The 19,601-nt window shown below is 42.5% G+C and overlaps 1 protein-coding gene across 3 annotated transcripts; it reads right to left on the reverse strand.

Annotated features, from left to right (window-relative positions):
* Positions 1-4,532: 4,532 nt before the first annotated feature.
* On the reverse strand, positions 4,533-11,786 carry LOC143975028 (endogenous retrovirus group 3 member 1 Env polyprotein-like). 3 transcript variants are annotated; one of them, XM_077476959.1, is made up of 2 exons: positions 8,923-11,429; positions 4,533-6,006 (listed from the first exon to the last, which is right to left on the reverse strand). In XM_077476959.1, exons 1-2 carry the CDS (start codon positions 9,166-9,168, stop codon positions 4,630-4,632), a joined length of 1,623 nt encoding a protein of 540 aa, XP_077333085.1. In that variant the 5' UTR covers positions 9,169-11,429; the 3' UTR covers positions 4,533-4,629. The 3 variants fall into 2 exon arrangements, 2 of the variants coding, with proteins under 2 accessions (XP_077333085.1, XP_077333086.1); XR_013272318.1 differs by lacking the exon at positions 8,923-11,429 and adding an exon at positions 11,436-11,786.
* Positions 11,787-19,601: the final 7,815 nt, after the last annotated feature.

The raw sequence follows: 19,601 nt of genomic DNA on the forward strand, positions 1-19,601 counted from the left end.
GACTGGCTCTTGGGTCATCCGTGTTTTCGGAATCGATCTGGGGACTTCGATTCGGAGGGTCATCACCCAAAAGGTTAGTGGATGTATTTGGTTGATCATCTCCCCTCTCTGTTCTCATGGCTGATACACCTAATCCCAACAGGGAACTGAGATTGGTCTCACACAATGTACAGGGGCTTAACTCCCCCAAGAAGAGGAGAATAGCATTTGACCGGTATAGAGCCCTTAAAATTGATATCGTCCTGCTAAAGGAAACGCACTTCCCTACGCGATATAGACCTAACTTTATCCACTCCTCCTATCCCACGTTCTTCCTGGCAAATGCCACTACAAAAACTAAGGGGGTCGCAATCCTCTTCTCTAGACACTGCAACTATACACATATTTCAGAATATAGGGATCCAGAAGGCAGATTCATTCTAGTGAAGGGTACGCTTGAAGGAATACTATATTCTATAGTCTCATACTATGCCCCCAATAAGGGTCAAGCCAAATTTTTCAATTCGCTCTATTCAACATTGGGGCCAATGTTGGAAGGCAAAATCATTATGGGTGGGGACTCCAACGTAGCCTTCGACCAGGGTCTCGACAAGACTAAACCCTTTAAAGATCAAGCGATCAGACCCTCAAAAATGAGCAGTAAAATTGCAAAATTCCTCCACTCTAAAAGCCTAGTAGATATCTGGAGGGAATTAAACCCTAAGAGTAAGGACTACACGCATTACTCTCCCCCGCATCAATCCTACGCCAGGATCGATCATATTTTGATCCCCCCGACGCTAGTTCCTCTGGCCCTGAAAGCATCCATTATTGATTCTTCATGGTCGGACCACTCGCTGGTCTTTCTGTCCATCCGCAATGTCTTTTCCACCAAAGGAGGAACCCACTGGCGCCTAAACGAGTCTATCCTCAGTAACCCTATAGACGCCAAATGCATAGCCGATTCCATTAAGGAATACTTTTCCATCAACGCTACAGAAGGTATCTCCCCAGAAACTATCTGGGCGGCCCATAAAGTTACTATCAGAGGTGAACTGATTAAACTATCCTCTCGTCTCAAGAAAGAACGGGTCGTAGAGATACGCGCTCTAGAATCCACATTTGCGAACCTAAAAAGGGCACATAAGCAACATCCCTCTAAGGCATCGGCGGACCAACTAGATAAGGTTAGATTAGAACTTAACTTAAAATTAACCGCATCAGCAGAGAAACATATTAGATGGAGCGGGGCCAAATACTACATACATAAAGACAAAATAGGAACCATGCTTGCACGTAAACTCACCCCTAAAGTCCATTCGCTTGCGTTCCCCAAACTTAGAGTGAACGGCCAACCCCCTACTTCTAATCCAACTAAGATCCTGAAGGCTTTCCAGGAGTATTACGCTAAACTATATAGCCAAGATACCACAGGGAAGGCCCCAAATATGTCTGCCTTCTTTCAGGGCTTTAGCCTGCCATCTTTGTCTTCAGCACATAAAGACATTATGGAAGATGCCTTCTCGGAGGAAGAGGTCTTGGCAGTCATTAAGGCCTTGAAAACTGGCTCAGCCCCCGGCCCTGACGGACTATCTACCCCATACTATAAGACCTTCGGAGACATCTTAGCTCCACACATGGCAAAATTCTTTAACTCTAAAACGGAAGGATCCCCCTTAGACCCACACCTCAACACCGCTTTTATTACGGTAATCCCTAAGCCCAACAAAAACCATGAAGAAGTTGAAAATTATCGCCCTATTTCCCTTATTAACAACGACCTCAAAATTCTAACCAAAATTTTAGCCAATCGCCTCTCTTCTTTCATTAAATACTACATCCACAAAGACCAAGTAGGCTTCATACCGGGAAGACAGGGACCTGACCAGATTAGAAGAGCAGTTGACATTGTCTCTTTACTCCAATCTGGCTGGAACGGTAAACGGGCTCAGGAAGGGATGATTCTATCCCTAGACCTACACAAGGCCTTTGATGCAATAGACTGGTCGTATATCTTCCTTCTTCTAGACAAATGGGGATTTGGTCCCCGCTTCAAAGGAATCCTGGGCTCGTTGTACTCGACTCCTACTGTCATGATTCGAATTCAGGGTCAACACTCGGAACCACTAAAAATAGCGAGGGGCACTCGGCAGGGATGTCCGCTCTCCCCCCTAATTTTTGCTATGGCGATCGAGACCTTGGCTATTGCAATCCGCTCAAATCCAGATATTCAAGGTGTCTCAGACGGGACAAGGGTTCACAAATGCGGCCTCTTTGCAGATGACTTACTCCTCTTCCTGACTTCACAGACAATCTCCCTACCCAATCTATGCAAACTCCTCCAGGATTTCTCAAACGTCTCGGGTCTCAAGGTAAATTACACTAAATCACATGCCCTGAATATCTCTCTTAGACACGAAACCAGATTAGCTCTACAGAGCTCATTCAATTTTAAATGGAATGACTCCTCTATAGAATACCTGGGCATCAACCTAACGGCCAAGATAGAACAGTTGTACGACGCAAACTTCCCCCCCATTTATCGAAAACTCGAGGAAGATCTGAGACAATGGGAGAAGGGAGGGTTATCATGGTTGGGTAGAATACATTCAATTAAAATGACTTTACTGCCAAGATTGTTATACCTTTTCAGGGCTATACCCATCAATATCAAATTGGATCATCTAAGGTCCTTCCAAGCTAAAATAAACAAATTCATTTGGGGGGGTAGAGGCTATAGGATCCCCCAGCAAACTCTGTACGTCCTCAAATCACAAGGTGGTTTGGGGTTGCCAAGATTGCTCTGGTATTTTCAGGCGGCCAGAATAGCTCAGCTCTCAGTAATCTATAATAGCCCGGAAAAACCTGACTGGGTATCCATTGAAAATCAAGCTGCCCCAGACTACACCATTGAGTCGCTAATCTGGTCCCCCCCAAGGCTTCGGCCCCCCATTCTTTCCCCGACCCTCTCACAATCGCTCCTCCTGTGGGACAGGTTGAATAAATCCCCCCACCTCATCTCTCATATAAAACCACTAGCTCAAATATTCAACAACCCAGATTTCCCTCCGGGCCTGGACTCCACGGCTTTTAAATGGTGGAGAGATAAGGGTCTATATCGCATAGGTCACTTTATGGACGCTCGGGGCCCTATTACCCTGGGACATTGTGTGAACCAACTAGAGATGCCTCCCTCAGAACGCTTCAGGTTCTACCAAATCCGCCATTTCCTCCTACAGCTTTGGTCGGGTAAGCAAACCTCCCCAAGCTGCACTCCGTACGAATCATGGTGCGGACAAGCCTCAGAACAGAGAGGGGCAGTCTCAGTGGTTTACAAGGCCCTGGCCCATCAACCTAATAGATCCTCGTACATGACGGCTTGGGAGACTGAACTGGCATTTGGCATGACGGTAGCAGTGGCAGACTTCCTTCTCCAGAGCCTTTAAAGGCATTAAAAATGTTTCACTAATCGAGGCTGACTTTAAGGTCCTCACCAGGTGGTATCTAACCCCCTCAAGACTCTCCTTGATGTTTCCCTCAGCTGACCCCTGCTGCTTCCGGGGGTGTCTTCTGACGGGGACCATGGCCCACATTTGGTGGGAATGCCCCAGAATTAGGCCTTTCTGGACCAAAGTCCTAACCTTAATAAAGACTGTCACTAACCATGTTATCCCGAGAAGTCCTGCCATTGCACTACTCAATGCTAATCTCCCTGGGATTCCGAAATACTCTCGTAAACTAATTCACTTTATATTACTGGGAGCCAAAATGACAATAGCCAAAGCTTGGAAACTCCCTAAAGTTTCCTTTGCAGCCGCAGTCAAAAAAATCTCTTGGATTATGGTGCAAGAGAAACTTTCCGGAATCCTACTAGACACTACGGCTCAGTTTGAAGCTACGTGGGAGCCTTGGGCTCACCATGTGGGCATTTCGCTAATTCCGGGTGTCCCACCCTAGCTCCCTGGATTACCCTCGATAGTGAAGGACGCTCAACTGCGGACACGCCTTCCCCCCCCCCCTTTTTTTTTTTTCCTGTTCCTCACCCCTCTCACCCCCTGTCCCCCTGTCCACAGGTACAGAAGCCTGTTGTTTTTGGTTTAGTTGGGTTTCAGTGGGTTGCTTCAATCTCAAAGACTTGCTCGGCTCTCCTATGTTTTCCCTTTAATGTTATATGCCACTGTTGAACCGAGGTGCGGGCAAGGCTCTCACACCACTTATATGATACCTCTCCACCTGGATCCAGGAGACCTCCTCCTTTTTGGGGGATAGCGATGGCTACCGAGAATCCCCTCCACCGCACAGTGTGCTCCCACTCGGGGTGCGGGGGAGGGTTAGTTGGTGTTTTCCAGATTAGACCTCGCTTTTCCTTAAGCTAGCAAGTAAAAGTCTCCTAAGTAGTGTGTCTATGCTTTACATCCTAGACGGTATACTAGGTCACCCCTGAAACGTTTTTTTTTTTTTTTCAATGTCTGTTACCTGTATCGTGTATGTATGTCCACTTGTTTTGTATTGTTCTGTTTAAATTCTCATGTTTGTCAAAACCAATAAAAATCTTTGAAAGTAAAAAATATCATATTTAATAACTCATTATCCCAAGTTCTTTGTAAATCAATGATAAATATAGACCCGTACTACATTCCACCCCTTGATTCACAATGAACTCAAGTCATAGACATAATCTACAGACTTACGTATAGGTAAAGCCTCAGTAGTAGATGTTGTACATTTACTAATACAGACAAAAATAATCTTCACTATAATAAAAATTCCTAATGCTAATAAAATAAACCATGCAATATACATAACCACTTGTTGCCCCAGTTGACCAAGCCACGCAAATATCCCATCATTAGAGATAGAATGAAGTTTACCAACAGCTTTTCGGGCCTCTGTTAATTCTGACTCAATGTTTTCACTACTATCTGTAATATAAGAGCAACATTCATCCCCAATTAGAGCACATACCCCTCCCTTGGCAGCAAGAATAAAATCTAAAGCAGCTCTGTTTTGTAGTACCACCAATCTCATTTGCCTAACCTCTTCTGTAAGAGCATCAATACTATCAAATGTTTTGTTTAACACATATTCTATGATTTTAGACATTCTCCTCAGCATTTGCACTGTCCGAGCCACTCCATACTGAGGAAGAATAATCATAGCCAATCTATCTCCTTCAGTGACATCCCACCCCTCGGGTATATCTTGTATTTCTGAGGAACCTATGCTCCTTTTCCAATTCCTTACCCTCCCAGGTGGATTATTAAAAACTATACGGACTTTTGGTACTACATGTCCAATATAGCAGCTCCCTGACCAATTTGGTGGTAGCCATTTATAAGCATTCAAACCACATATAAAATAGAATTGATAAGGCAATGGAGTACAAGTAGTTTGGTGAATCCAGTACTGCCAAAACATATCTGCTCGTTTTTGATTTTTAGACAGATTTACACAGCTAATAAGGGCACTATCTTTGGCCAAACACACATGTGTATCATTTTTAAATGCAGATCCTCCTATGCGGGACCCATCTACTTCAAAATTAAATACTTCTCCTCTCCCCACCACCTGCACCATAGCGATATTATTCCAATGATCTGTTACTACATAATCACAATTACTATTTCCCAGTTCTATGGAATATGAGTCATTGGTACTAGGTCTTTGTACACACAATACACCAGTGGCTTTACGGGATAACTTTATAGAATATTCCTCTGGGCCAAAATTAGTTGGTATGTTTTTACATGATGGATTAGTCAAACTGTCCATAGCTCTATTCATTATTGCTATTCTCCAAGGATCATCCAAAGGCAACCAGCTAATGTTAACTGGTAGTCCATATAATGGTATGCCTTTAGGTGCAGCGCGGGGTGTTTGTCCACACACCCAACAGTTTGTAACATTAAAAACATGAGCTGTTGCTTTCAGAGTCTCATGGAAGAAGTTCTTCTGTGCTGTTCCACCAAAAACGAGGCTGGTCATCATCTGAAGCCATAGTAGTGTCCTCATGGCAACGGCAACAATCTGTGGATAGGAACATAAATAGGTTGGTCTTCCTGTTCAATTAAAACTAAAGCTGTGGACCCGGGTCCCCAGGCCACAATTTCTCCCTTCCTTCCTTCCTTTAGCTCTTCCCCTCTCAGCTACACTTGGGGCTACCCACACCTTGGTACCTAATTGGGCAGAATACATTTTCCCATGTACCCGTAGACGTTTAGGTATAATTATTATCTGTCCTATTTGTTGTCCTTTTTTCAGACATCCCATTTCTAAGGGTAATAGGGTAACACAATATTCTCCCAGTGCATCTTTTTTCACTTCTGTATCCCACTCACACCACTCAGTCAACTTAGAGTCTGGAATGAACTGCAAATCGCATGTGGGATCTAACTGTAAAATGCCAGTAGGTACTAATATATGGGAGTCAGGGCTAGGATTCACTTCCCCCTCACCCCCTCTTACTTCCACATCTTGGAGCATTGTAACTGGTATGGGTTGAGTTACAGGAATTGTTGGACCTTTAGTAGTTAGAGTGACAACCCATTCTCCTGCACTTTCAACACCACTTCCCAACATTCGCTGCATAGGAGTGTTCTGTCCTACTAATCTGTTGTTCAGAATGTACACTGCTTCTTGTATCACCTTATCCCACCCCCTGAGTGTGCGTGTAGGTGTTAATTTCCGTATTTGCTCTTTAAGCAAACCATTCATTCTCTCAATTAAACCTGCTGCTTGTGGATGATAGGGAATGTGAAACACCCAGTGTACACCATGTTCCTCCACCCATTGTTTAACGGCTTGTCCTGTAAAATGTGTGCCATTGTCTGATTGGATTTCTTGAGGCACTCCATAATGCTGTGTCAGCAATTGCATAAGTTTCAAGGTTGTCTTCTGATCCGCATGCTTAGTAACTGAAACTTGCAAAAGTCCACTATATGTGTCCACAGCTGTGGCACCATATTTCAATCCACCTCTTCCTCCTGGCAAGGGGCCTATGAAGTCTACTTGCCAGACTTGTCCTGGTTGCTGACCTCTGTAAATGTTTCCTGGCATGGGTGTCATTCGCGGCCATTTCTTTGCTTCTTGGCAGAGGGGGCACTGGGCTACAATGTCTTTTGCCTGAGTCTGTGTTAATGGTATGCCTTTGTGTTGTGCCCATTGCCATGTGCTTTGTGCACCTCTGTGTCCGGATTGACTGTGTGCCCATTTTCCTAAGATTTCCAAAATAGTGTCATTCTCTTGGTTAGCAACAGACACTTGTGCAAGTCCATCAACCGTATCATTGTTAAGATCTCCACTATGGGCGTGGACATGTCCGATTTGAATAATTCGATTGTGACCTTCTTGCCACAAAAATTCCCAGATTTGAGGCCCACCCCACAGTTCTTTTCCATTTACTTGCCAGTTTTCTTGTTTCCATGCTCTTAGCCAAGTAGTTAGTCCTTTAAATACTGCCCAACTATCTGTATAGATGATCAAATTTCCTGGTATATCTTGCACCACCATATACACAGCTTGGAGCTCAGCATATTGACTCGATCCACCCTGACCACTTTGGTGAATCACCGTTTCAGTACCTGACTGGAAAGCTGCTGCAGTCCATACTCTACCCTGAGGGGTGATTTTGGCCGATCCATCTGTAAACCAAGCATTTTGTTTGTCTTCATCTGACAGCTCAATAAAAAGAGATGCTTCCTTGAAAGGCGATTCTCCCACTTGCATTGGAGGCAACTCAGGAACTTTTGATTCAAAGTCCACATGTCCAGCCAGTTGTTGTGATATCTGACTGGGATCCTGAGATGAAATGTTAGCCCTTTCACTTAAGTACCATTTCCATTTCTGTAGCGTCTGCTTTTGTGCCACACTTGTATGAGCCTGGAAACCTTCTCGTCTCACCCACCCAGAAATGGGTAAGTCAGTCCTCACTGTCACAAACTGCTGCTTTGTTGTTACTTCCACATGTTGTAATGCAGTGTAGGCAGCCAGCAACTGCTTCTCCAAGGGACTGTACTTTCTCTGTGCAGCGGTGAACTGTTTGGACCAGAATCCCAATGGTATCTTCCGATCCCTTGGATTTTGCCCTTTCTGCCACAGACCCCACGACATCCCATGTTCAGTTGCAGTCACATCTAAAATGAAAGGCTGATCTGGTTTCAAGGGGCCTAAAGAGTGCTGTATCCTTACAGTCTCTTTAGCAGTGTCTAGTGCCAACTGCTGATCTGGTCCCCATAAAAATACAGTCTTTTTCCGGGTAACATTATAAATTGGCCTGAGAATCAGGCCCAAGTGAGGAATGAAAGGTCTCCAAAAACCCAGTAAACCGAGTAAACTTTGAGCCTCTTTCACATTTTTGGGAGGCTTCAATGCTGCAATAGAGTCTAATACAGGTTGTGGAATAGTCTTGATGGGCCCAGACCAAATCATTCCTAAAAATTTGACACTTGTAGCTGGTCCTTGGATCTTTGTAGGGTTAATAGCCCATCCTCTTTTCTGTATATGGGCCTGCACTGTAGTCAAGTCTTGTCTTACGTGTTCTTCTGTACTACCAGAGAGCATGATATCATCAATGTAATGATACAGGTTACAGTCCAGTTTTGGTAACATATCCAGATCTCTGGCTACCATACCATGGCAAATTGTTGGACTATGCAAATAGCCCTGAGGGACAACATTGGCTGTATACTGTTTTCCATCCCAAGAAAAAGCAAATTGATCTTGTGATTCCTCATCAATAGAAATGGAGAAAAATGCATTTGCTAAATCCAGTACCGCATGCCATTCTCCAGCAGTTTGAGAAATAGTCTCTACAAGTGACACCATATCTGGGACAGCTGCTGCAAGGGGTGGAGCCACTTTGTTTAACGATCGATAGTCTATTGTCATCCTATAAGTTCCATCTGGTTTCCTTACAGGAAAAATAGGCGAGTTAAAGGGGCTCACCGCAGGCCTGAATACTCCTACATCCAGCAAGGCCTTTATTGTGTCAGTCACTTCTTGGTGTCCTCCAGGTATGGGGTACTGCTTGAGATTAACAGGGTCTTTGGGCGGAGGGATATACACTGGCGTCCACTTTGCATGTCCCCTGATGATAGGTTTTACTGCAGACACAAAGAAAGAACGCACTGAGTTACCAAATGAAAACACACCTGCATCGGTTTGGATTGTCTGACCCCTCAAGATATCCATTCCCAGTATGTTATCAGGTAGCTCAGATATTAAAACTTGTGCCTTAAATATGGGGCCTTTTCCAATTTGCAATCTGCAGTATACCTTGTGCGCCCATGTGTGTTGTCATCCCAGCCTTTCAACTGCCACTACCCCTGTGGTCTGATGTTTTTGACTTTTGATGCTGTGAAACAAAGTCACTTCAGCTCCTGTGTCTAACAATGCAGTAACCCTTTGTGGTCTATGTTGTCCTTGCCAATATATTGCCACTGATACATATGGGCGGTGATCCCCTGATTTCAGCATGTTAACTTGAACCAGTGGCACAGAGGATCCGCCCTCCTGTCATTCCAGAGGAGTGGGCACTTCCCATCCTCTGCTCCCAAATTTCTTTTTGTGTTTCATTAACTCTTCTGCTGCCACCCCATAAGGGTTTGACTTTCTCTCCACAGGAGGGGCAGAAGGAAACACAGGCAAATCCTCTACATCACTGGTTGCCACCTTCTTAGGCAAGCTAGATTTTAATTTCCCTTTTGATTTTAATTCTTTCCATCGTTTTAAAAGAGAACCTGTTTGTATGCCATCAATCTCTGATATTGGTACACCGCTCTGCAAAAGATCTAAAAATAATTCTCTTCGTGTAATCTTCAACCTCTCAACAGGATCTTTCTCTTCCACACTCCTTTGTTTAACCCTGTCTCCAACTCTCTCCAATTCTCCTAATTGTCCCAGTAAAGCTGCTGCCTCGTGAACTTTTTCTTTCTTTGCATCAATAGCACTAAACATTGTAAACAATGGGGCCTTTAAATGGGACGGGGCGTTAGCAAGCAATTTATTTCTCATGTGTGCCGTGAATAAAGCCATATCAGGTCCTGTCCAATTATCATGCACAGTAGGAGTTTCTATTAGAGGGTCTGCAATCAATCCACTTACACACCCATATTCTCGCAGCCTTTGAATTCCTTCCCCTATTGTACGCCAAGGAGTTAAATCCATAAGTTCTGTAGAAGTGTCATGAACTTGGACTATAGAATCTCTTATCAGATGCAAAAGGGAGAATACGACAGTTGTGTCTCTAGCCCTTCTCAGGTAAAGTCTTACCCTGGGATCTTTTGCCATGCTGCCTAACCCCACTGCCTCTCTATTAGACAAAAGTATTCCATCTCCTCCCAGGTCCCACACACGCAAAACCCATGACAATAAGCATTCATTGGGTCTCTGGGCAAATTTCTGTCCTAGCTCCGTAAGCTCCCCTGCTGTGTAAGACCTGGTCTCTTCTGTATATTGCTGTTCAGCTGCCTGTGCTAGGCGGGATGTATTTTCAGATGAAAGAACATTACTACCGCTTGAACTGGCTCGTTCAGTCACTTCTCTCCTTTGTCTCGTCGTAACAATAGGACGAGCCTTGCCTGCTTCTAACTGACCAATTTCTATCTCTTCATCTGTGTCTGAACCTGACCAATATGTTAATTCCTCCCAATCTCCCCTGGTAACCAGGGTACGTACTTTCACTGCAGCATTGTTTCCTGGTAATCTCCTCCTACCGTTCTTTTTACGCTGCTTATTTACAGTTCTCACTACATACTCTGAAAACTGTGTTTCCATTTCTTCCTTGTGTTTTTCAGAAGATCTAAAACATTCCTTTAGGATTTGAAGTTGATCTGTTACTGCCTGCAGCTCCACATCAACAGCTTCTCTCCTTTTTGTCTCATCTATGAGCGCTTGCAAAAATATCCATCCTAATAAAGATGCAGCTTTCTGCTCTGATTTTGAATATCGAGACAAATCAAGGTTCAGGAGACAATGGCGGGGGTCTTCCACTTTAAATGCATCCTGATACTTGATCAATTCACGAGCCAGAGTAGACCAGCGTCTAGAATCTGCCCACTCTGGGATGGGGCTCTTTCGACTGTCTCCCCCCTTCACTCTTTTTATCCAGTTAAACATCCTCCCTCTTCACTACGTGTACACTACGTGCTAAACCACTATAATGCCACCAAAGCAAAGCTAACAACAATCCTGCTATCACAGTGCACACTAATAATACAGTTTCCCAATTGTCAAAAAACATTACAATTCATAACAGTATTACTAAGCTCAATCACTGCACTTCAAACCAGCACTGAAAGGGTTAAATATCCTGCTCACAGCGCCATTATGTAATAAGGGGTTAAATTGTGTGTTATATTTAACCATAGGTTCATTTAGATATTTACCCTTTCAGATATGTGGTCAGTAAATGCAAGGATTAAAACACACACATAGAATGTAATAAAAAGTAGATTTACTTAGCTTCGGTTACAGATGTGTTACAGATGATACAATACAAGGATAAAAATTCATTCAGCTTTCAATCCAGGAAACCCCTGTAGCTTCTTCAGCTTCTGGAGACGACAGTCTTTCAAAGTTCTAGGCACTTGCAGCCCTAGATGAAGTTCAATGGCCTTCTGTATTGTCTGGCAATTTATAGGCTTGAAAGAAGCGCGAAAAAGCTGGTTTTATCTGGCACCCACAAAAGACTAGCCACAATGGTCCTAAGACAATGTGGCCATCTGTGAGTGACTGAATATCTGTGAGCTCAGTGAAATCAATGTATGCAGAAATACATACATATATATATATATATATATATATATATATATATATATATATATATATATATATATATATATATATATACATATACATATATATATATATATATATATATATATATATATATATATATATATATATATATACATACACATACATATATATAAGCAATCGCCTTAAAAATATCATATTTAATAACTCATTATCCCAAGTTCTTTGTAAATCAATGATAAATATAGACCCGTACTACACCCATTAACCTAGATTTCATTTCCAACCAAAGGTTGTCTAAACCAGTTTCAATATATCTATATTTATTAATAAATTGTTAAACTCATATTCGAAATTAATACTCATATGATAATTTCAATATCACACACTAATATATATATGCACAGATAAATGTCCTTAAAGGGGGACATATTACTTCATTTTACTCAATTTCTCTCTCCTTTTTTTTTTAATGCACTGTTTCCACTATCATAGGATATTAAATTTGTGTAAGACACGGTTAATTTGTAACCTTCATTTTACCATGTTTGGAAAACAGATTAGATTTTGTTATAAATGTTTTGTCTAAAAAACTGAAATTGGCATGGTGTCCCTCCAGCTTATCACCAATCTCTCATGTCAGCCACATTCTTTCAGGAGAGCACAAAGGAGGGGGCCACATCTGCGTACATGACACAAGCGATAGAACTAAAGGTTCCAGCATTCACAAACATACTCAAATATATCTCTAAAATCGCTTACATTATTCCCATTTGTACACAACACATGCCTATCATTCTCTCACTTTCTTTTAACGCTTTTTTAATACGTCCTTGCTTAAACTTCTGCTTTCTTTATTTTGTTCTGATATCCTTTGCATCCAATGTATTGTAATACCATACTTCACATACTGTACCTTCTATGATCAGACGGGCAGCTATAGTGCTCATCCCATCTTCCCTCTCTGACAACATATAAAGCATTCTGTTTTAATTCTCATTACTGTTTCTTGACTTTACTAGCTGTAGTGCCTGACCCCAAATTCATCCCACAACTTAACATCAAAAAGTCCCTTTCTGTCTCGTGTTAATGTCACTCTTGATCCATCCTGATCACATAAATAGCTGTTTCTCTAGCTGTATACTCTGCATGATTCTTTGTCCCTGTGGACTTTGGTGGTAACCCAGTTACCCATTGTGGATCCCTGTCCACTTTAACCATTAATCTAGGGGCTCAGTATAGGCGGAACCGCACCTTCGGTTCATATAAAGCGATCCTCTTGCGCTGGGCATTTTTGAGGGTCTCTTACCCGTTATTCCCTTACTTAATTTAATGCCCATAATGACTGGCCAGTCTTCTCTACGTGTGCCTATACCCTTTTGCCTCTAAACTACTTTATCTAGCAGATGTACTACATTATACTCTGTGAACAGCACTATTCTTCCCTTCCTCTATAACACTCTGATGGACAGTAGACAGTGACAACATAACATATAACCACTAATCAATACAGTTCGATTAAGGGGAGTAAAATAGGTACCCTTTGTCCCGAAAATGCCTTACCGATCAAGGAAGTCTGATAACTCAAATGTAAGCAAAAGGCTTACCTCAGCCGGCTGATTATCAGAAATTCCCGGATCGTCTCAAGCTCCTCGTTTCGGATACTCAGGGTCACCTGATAACCCCTGCTGGGCTGGCTTCGCCACCTGAAATGGATATTTTGATGATAGGCACCTCCTATCCTCATATTGATTAGTGGTTCCAAATTAATAACTACTGCAGTAGGGAACAGACACAAAAGATACGCTCAGCATCTTTCAAAATAACCGTTCTCCTTTATTATGACGCATTTGAAAGTTTTTTGCACATGATTACGTAGGTATCACATTGATATTACATTTGTACGTTTATGGTAACAAGGGGCGTTACTTAGGCAGGCTAATTCTAATCAAGACTTGAAAGAATGCAAAACATGTACTGAAAACATTGTTCGTGCCGTGTGCACAGTGAGGGCATCGTGCAATACATATAAAATAGAATACAATTATATTCAGAACCTACAAATTTCCATTACAAGTGAGATATCTGTGGAGAAGTGTGTTTGTCCCCGAGTCGGTGTTGAGCGGCTGAGGATCGTTATCTAGTAACGCAGATACATAACCTGATTTTGGTTCTTTGGTGCCTCCCAAGACCATCAACCTTTTATGTTACGGGTACTGGATTATGTATATTGTTTCTGTTTTAAGGAATGTTATATTTGTTTATTTTGTTAATAAATGGCCAAATTTTCTTCAGCTTAGTGTCGGACGTCATTTGTTACCAGTTATAAGTAGGGGAGGTATATGTGGGAACTATGTGCAGGATTGCTGACATCTGGGGTACCATAGTCAAGATTTGTACCGATAGCATCTGCAGAAATAACACCCTTGCTGAAAAAAAAATGCTAAAATAAAAGTATAAGCCACTAAAGGACTGAATAGATTTTATTCAGAGAAAAATAGTAAAAATGGCAAACTGTTAAAGTGGTTGTAAACCCTTACAAACCACTTTGACCTACAGGTAAGCCTAGATTAAGGCTTACCTGTAGGTCTAAGAAATATCTCCTAAACCTACACGGTTTAGGAGATATTTGCCAAAACATAGGCACCTCTGTCTACGGCGCATGTGCCGTAGACAGCGGCGTGCAGGCGCACTGAGAGCGCCAATGTCAACGGCGATAGCCGCGAGTGGCGGCTCCCGTGCGCATGCGCGGGGGTGACGTCATCGTGGCTTCGCCGAATGACAGCGGTGGAACAGCGAGACCCACCGAGACTCACCGAGAAGATGGATGCTCCGGACTACAGGGGACATCAGTGACTTCGCTGGCTCCTGTGTCAGGTAAGTGACACATAATGGACTACTATGCGATGCATAGTAGTCCATTATGCTTTACCCTAGGGAATGAAAGAGGAAGTCAACTCATCAGGGTTTACTTCCTCTTTAATGGATTCCCATGGTGAAACTATGAGGATAGAAATATGGCTGGATTCAGACTTTACCATAACCTAGTGTGAACCTAACCTAAGGTGGTTGCCATTGCTAACTTGTTCTCAAACATACAACTTGCTTCATTGCCTAGTTAGTCAATGAAGTAGAACCTAAAAGTCTAGTTTACTGTTCTACATGTTCCAGGTGAATGACTCCCTACTTTGCTCTCCCCTCCTCTCCGAGCTCTGACAGAGGCCTAGAGGACAGGCGAATAACCCCCTGAGGACCGACGGGCGGTGCATGCAGCCAGGGACTGCTAGTGCTACCCGGGACAGTCTGCATTCATGAATTATCCACTGGAAGGAGCAGAGCACCCCCATCCTCACCCCCCAGAAGGAGAAGGGCCCTGCCCACTACTGGCCAGTGTGAACATCCTATGGAAGAAGGTACCAGGTATCATACACACCAATACATAAACCAGACTTTCTCAACACCGAGGAACCCTTGAAATAGTTCTCTGGTCTCGGGGAACCCCTGCTAAAAATTAGAACTCTACAACTCATGATACATTAGTGTGATGGTCAGTGAGAGGAATGATGCTTAAACTTGTGGTCATTGGGAAGAATTACCTCCTTACAGATATCTAAAAAGATCAATGGTGTGAGTGGGAACTTATTTGAGAGGCAGAAATTGCCCAATGCTGAAGGCACCCCTAGAAACCTCTGGAGGAACCCTATGATTCCATGGAACCCTGGTTGAGAATCACTGACATAGACTGTGACAGGGGGTGCACAGAAGGGACTGCAGCCAGGGCTAAGGCCCTCTCTCTCATCCTCCCCTCTCACCCCTTTCTCATCCTCAATCCCCCCTCTCTCTTTCTCATCCCTAATATACTCTCTCTCACTCCCCACTTACACTGATCACACCCTCCAATCCCCCCCCCCCCCATTGCCACTGATAACAATCTACCCCTCACCACTACCACTGCTCACACTCCCCCTAGACCCAGAAACCAATGGGTGAGCGGTAATGATGTGCAGTAACCTCTAGCAACCAAAAGCAATCACAAGCAGAAATGATGTGCTGTAACCTCTAGCAACTAATCAGTGAGCAGTACTATTATGCTTTAACCTCTGGAAACCAATCACAATTGCTGCCTGATCTGCTTATAAACTTATTTGGAGTTTAGCTGCTATTTACTGTATGTTTCAAAGCAGGTGAAGAGCAAAATTGCATGGGGGGGGGGGGGGGGGAGAATGTTTGCCCAGGGTCAAATCAATATTAAAAATGGCCCTGATTTGTCCTCATAGTAAAGGGAAGTTATAGCAGGTTTACATTTCTTTAAATATGTAAGTGTGACAGCTGCACCTTTCCTCACATGACCCTTATAAATGTTTGCATATTTATAGATACTTACATTCCAACATTTGGGGTACATGCATTAAATAATTTTACTTTTTGAATGGCAGCAACTGACAAGCTTCTTTCTGAATTTGCATTAACACAATCAACAATTTCATGTTACCATGGTCATCTACACTTTATTTCACCCGACTGCAGTCATTGAAACACATAGTTGTAATACGTGCAATTGGGAAACAAACTGATGTGAATACTGATTAGAAAGCCCAGCATACATTTTGGATACTTACAATTACTTTTTGGGGGTCTGCACTGTTTTATATAACTGTCAGCTGAGAAAGTCAGTCACAATAGGGTCATCTATCACCATTTTATACCCATATTTGAAAGAAACAAAAAGGAAAAATTTACAGAGCCTCTACAAAGTGAACGTACTATCCCTGCAGCAGTAATTAGTACAAAATGCAAAGGAGATAAAAGTGATTAATATTGATGGGTAAGAACAAGGACTTCCTAATTAATGTGGAATGCACAACAGACAGCAATGGGGGCACAGTCAGTCCAATACATTCCAGACACTAACAGGTGGAGATAGCAGTTTTGAACTTCTCTCTCTTCTGTGAGTGGGTAGCTTTGGTTGCTGATATTTCATACATTATACACAGCATTTTAGTCCAGGCATCTGTGGAGTCTTGGGCTAGGTTCACACAGCTCTGCAAAAACACACTGGCTGCCATTAATTCTGAATCGCACCTCCACGCATGTGAAACCACAATTTTGTTATGGAAACACAGGCACGCCAACCCATTCATTTGAATGGGCTGCCGTGCCCAAGCAAATACAGCTCGCAAGAACACATAGGTATGAAACTAACGTTAAGAGGAGAGGGTGGCAGAAAGCATTCCATCTTTGTTAGTTAATAGTTGCTCATAACAGCTATGAGTTTTGTACATAGTGATGTAATAAAGTATACCCATGATCTTATAGTACTCAAGCTATAGTAGCATGTTACCAACTAGATATTAAAAACATAACTTTCATTAGAATACTTTTGTTATATTGCCCCCATTTTAGTTGTCACCCTACACACTGCTTTGTGGAAAATATTAATGGAAATTGTGGTTTTTGCTGTGTTTTTGTATTTTGATTTTTATTTACTTATTTATATATTTTGTATTATTATTTATTTTTATTTATATCATCCTAATTGTACTTGTGGGCTCTGGATGATTTTTTTATGGCTTTTTGAGCCGGCCTGTAATCATATGTTTTAATGAATAAAAGCTTTTTTGGTGACAAGTTACTGCACTATGGGATATATTTTTTCATCTCCCTGAGGATCTACTGGCTTGCCTGCACCTGATTTATAGAAGCATCAACTGCACACCAGAGGAGTGAAAAAGGGTGGATGATCTGGCTGACAAGCGTTTGGAGATTGGGATTTACACGCACAACTACCCCCTGTGGGTATAGGGATTTGGTGAGTGGGGACCTGAGGGGGTGAGCTCCGAAGTCACCGGCTTGTTCTGCATGAGCACTAAAGTCACCTTATGGTTCACCTGTATGAAGACTGGCTGTATATAGAATTTTTTCCTTTAAGGAACTTTTTTCCTAATGAACTTGTTATCATATTATAAAAACTTCCTGCACATTACAGTATAAAATAGTGTGTGCAAATGCTCTCTTTGCACCTTGGGTTTGCATAAGTGCATCTGTTACTCACATTCATTCATTATTATTTTTGGTTGCTATTATACACACTTCCTATTTTTTAACTTTTTAATTTTGAATTTTTGTACAATTTTTGTACATTTATACATACATATATTTTTTGTATTTTTGCACAATTATTTCTATTTTGGTGATCTTTTACATCTGGTGTGGAGTTTATTTAACACTCAGCGAATCAAATTGAGTCTGTTAATATTGGCCTATACAGTGGTGTGAAAAAGTGTTTGCCCCCTTCCTCATTTCCTGTTCCTTTGCATGTTTGTCACACTTAAGTGTTTCGAAACATCAAACCAATTTAAACAATAGTCAAGGACAACACAAGTAAACACAAAATGCAATTTGTAAATTAAGGTGTTTATTATTAAAGGTGAAAAAAAATCCAAACCATCATGGCCCTGTGTGAAAAAGTGATTGCCCCCCTTGTTAAAACATACTATAACTGTGGTTGTCCACACCTGAGTTCAATTTCTCTAGCCACACCCAGGCCTGATTATTGCCACACCTGTTCACAATCAAGGCATCACTTAAATAGGAGCTGCTTGACACAGTAAGGTCCACCAGAAGATCCTTAAAAGCTACACATCATGCCGAGACCCAAAGAAATTCAGGAACAATTGAGAAAGAAAGTAATTGAGATCTATCAGTCTGGAAAGGGTTATAAAGCCATTTCCAAAGCTTTGGGAATCCAGCGAACCACAGTGAGAGCCATTATCCACAAATGGCGAAGACATGGAACAGTGGTGAACCTTCCCAGGAGTGGCCGGCCGCCCAAAATTACCCCAAGAGCGCAGCGACGACTCATCCAAGAGGTCACAAAAGACCCCACAACAACGTCCAAGGAACTGCAGGCCTCACTTGCCTCAGTTAAGGTCAGCGTTCATGCCTCCACCATCAGGAAAAGACTGGGCAAAAATGGCCTGCATGGCAGAGTTCCAAGGAGAAAACCACTGCTGAGCAAAAAGAACATCAAAGCTCGTCTCAATTTCTCCACAACACATCTTGATGATCCCCAAGACTTTTGGGACAACATTCTGTGGACCGATGAGACAAAAGTGGAACTCTTTGGAAGGTGTGTGTCCAAGTATATCTGGCGTAGAAGGAACACTGCATTTCATAAAAAGAACATTATACCAACAGTAAAATATGGTGGTGGTAGTGTGATGGTCTGGGGCTGTTTTGCTGCTTCAGGACCTGGAAGACTTGCCGTGATAAAAGGAACTATGAATTCTGCTGTCTACCAAGAGATCCTGAAGGAGAATGTCCGACCATCTGTTCGTGTACTCAAGCTGAAACGAACTTGGGTTCTGCAGCAGGACAATGATCCTAAACACACCAGCAAGTCCACCACCGAATGGCTGAAGAAAAACAAAATGAAGACTTTGGAGTGGCCTAGCCAATGTCCTGACCTGAATCCTATTGAGATGTTGTGGTATGACCTTAAAAAGGCAGTTCATGCTCGAAAACCCTCTAATGTAACTGAATTAGGACAATTCTGCAAAGATGAGTGGGCCAAAATTCCTCCAGGACGCTGTAAAAGCCTCATTGCACGTTATCGCAAACGCTTGGTTGCAGTTGTTGCTGCTAAGGGTGGCCCAACCAGTTATTAGGTTTAGGGGGCAATCACTTTTTCACACAGGGCCATGATGGTTTGGATTTTTTTTCACCTTTAATAATAAACACCTTCATTTACAAATTGCATTTTGTGTTTACTTGTGTTGTCCTTGACTATTGTTTAAATTGGTTTGATGTTCCGAAACACTTAAGTGTGACAAACATGCAAAGGAACAGGAAATGAGGAAGGGGGCAAA

Source organism: Lithobates pipiens, unplaced genomic scaffold, assembly GCF_037356315.1.
Source record: "Lithobates pipiens isolate NorthernLeopardFrog02 unplaced genomic scaffold, aLitPip1_a1.2 Scaffold_13, whole genome shotgun sequence".
In the NCBI taxonomy this organism is placed as follows: Eukaryota; Metazoa; Chordata; class Amphibia; order Anura; family Ranidae; genus Lithobates; species Lithobates pipiens.

Coding starts and splice junctions, on each gene's coding strand:
- LOC143975028 (XM_077476959.1), bottom strand. CDS start 9,168: ATGGATATCTTGAGGGGTCAGACAATCCAAACCGATGCAGGTGTGTTT. Junction 6,007..8,922: donor TAGGAGTATTCAGGCCTGCG/GTGAGCCCCTTT, acceptor TCCTATCCACAG/ATTGTTGCCGTTGCCATGAG.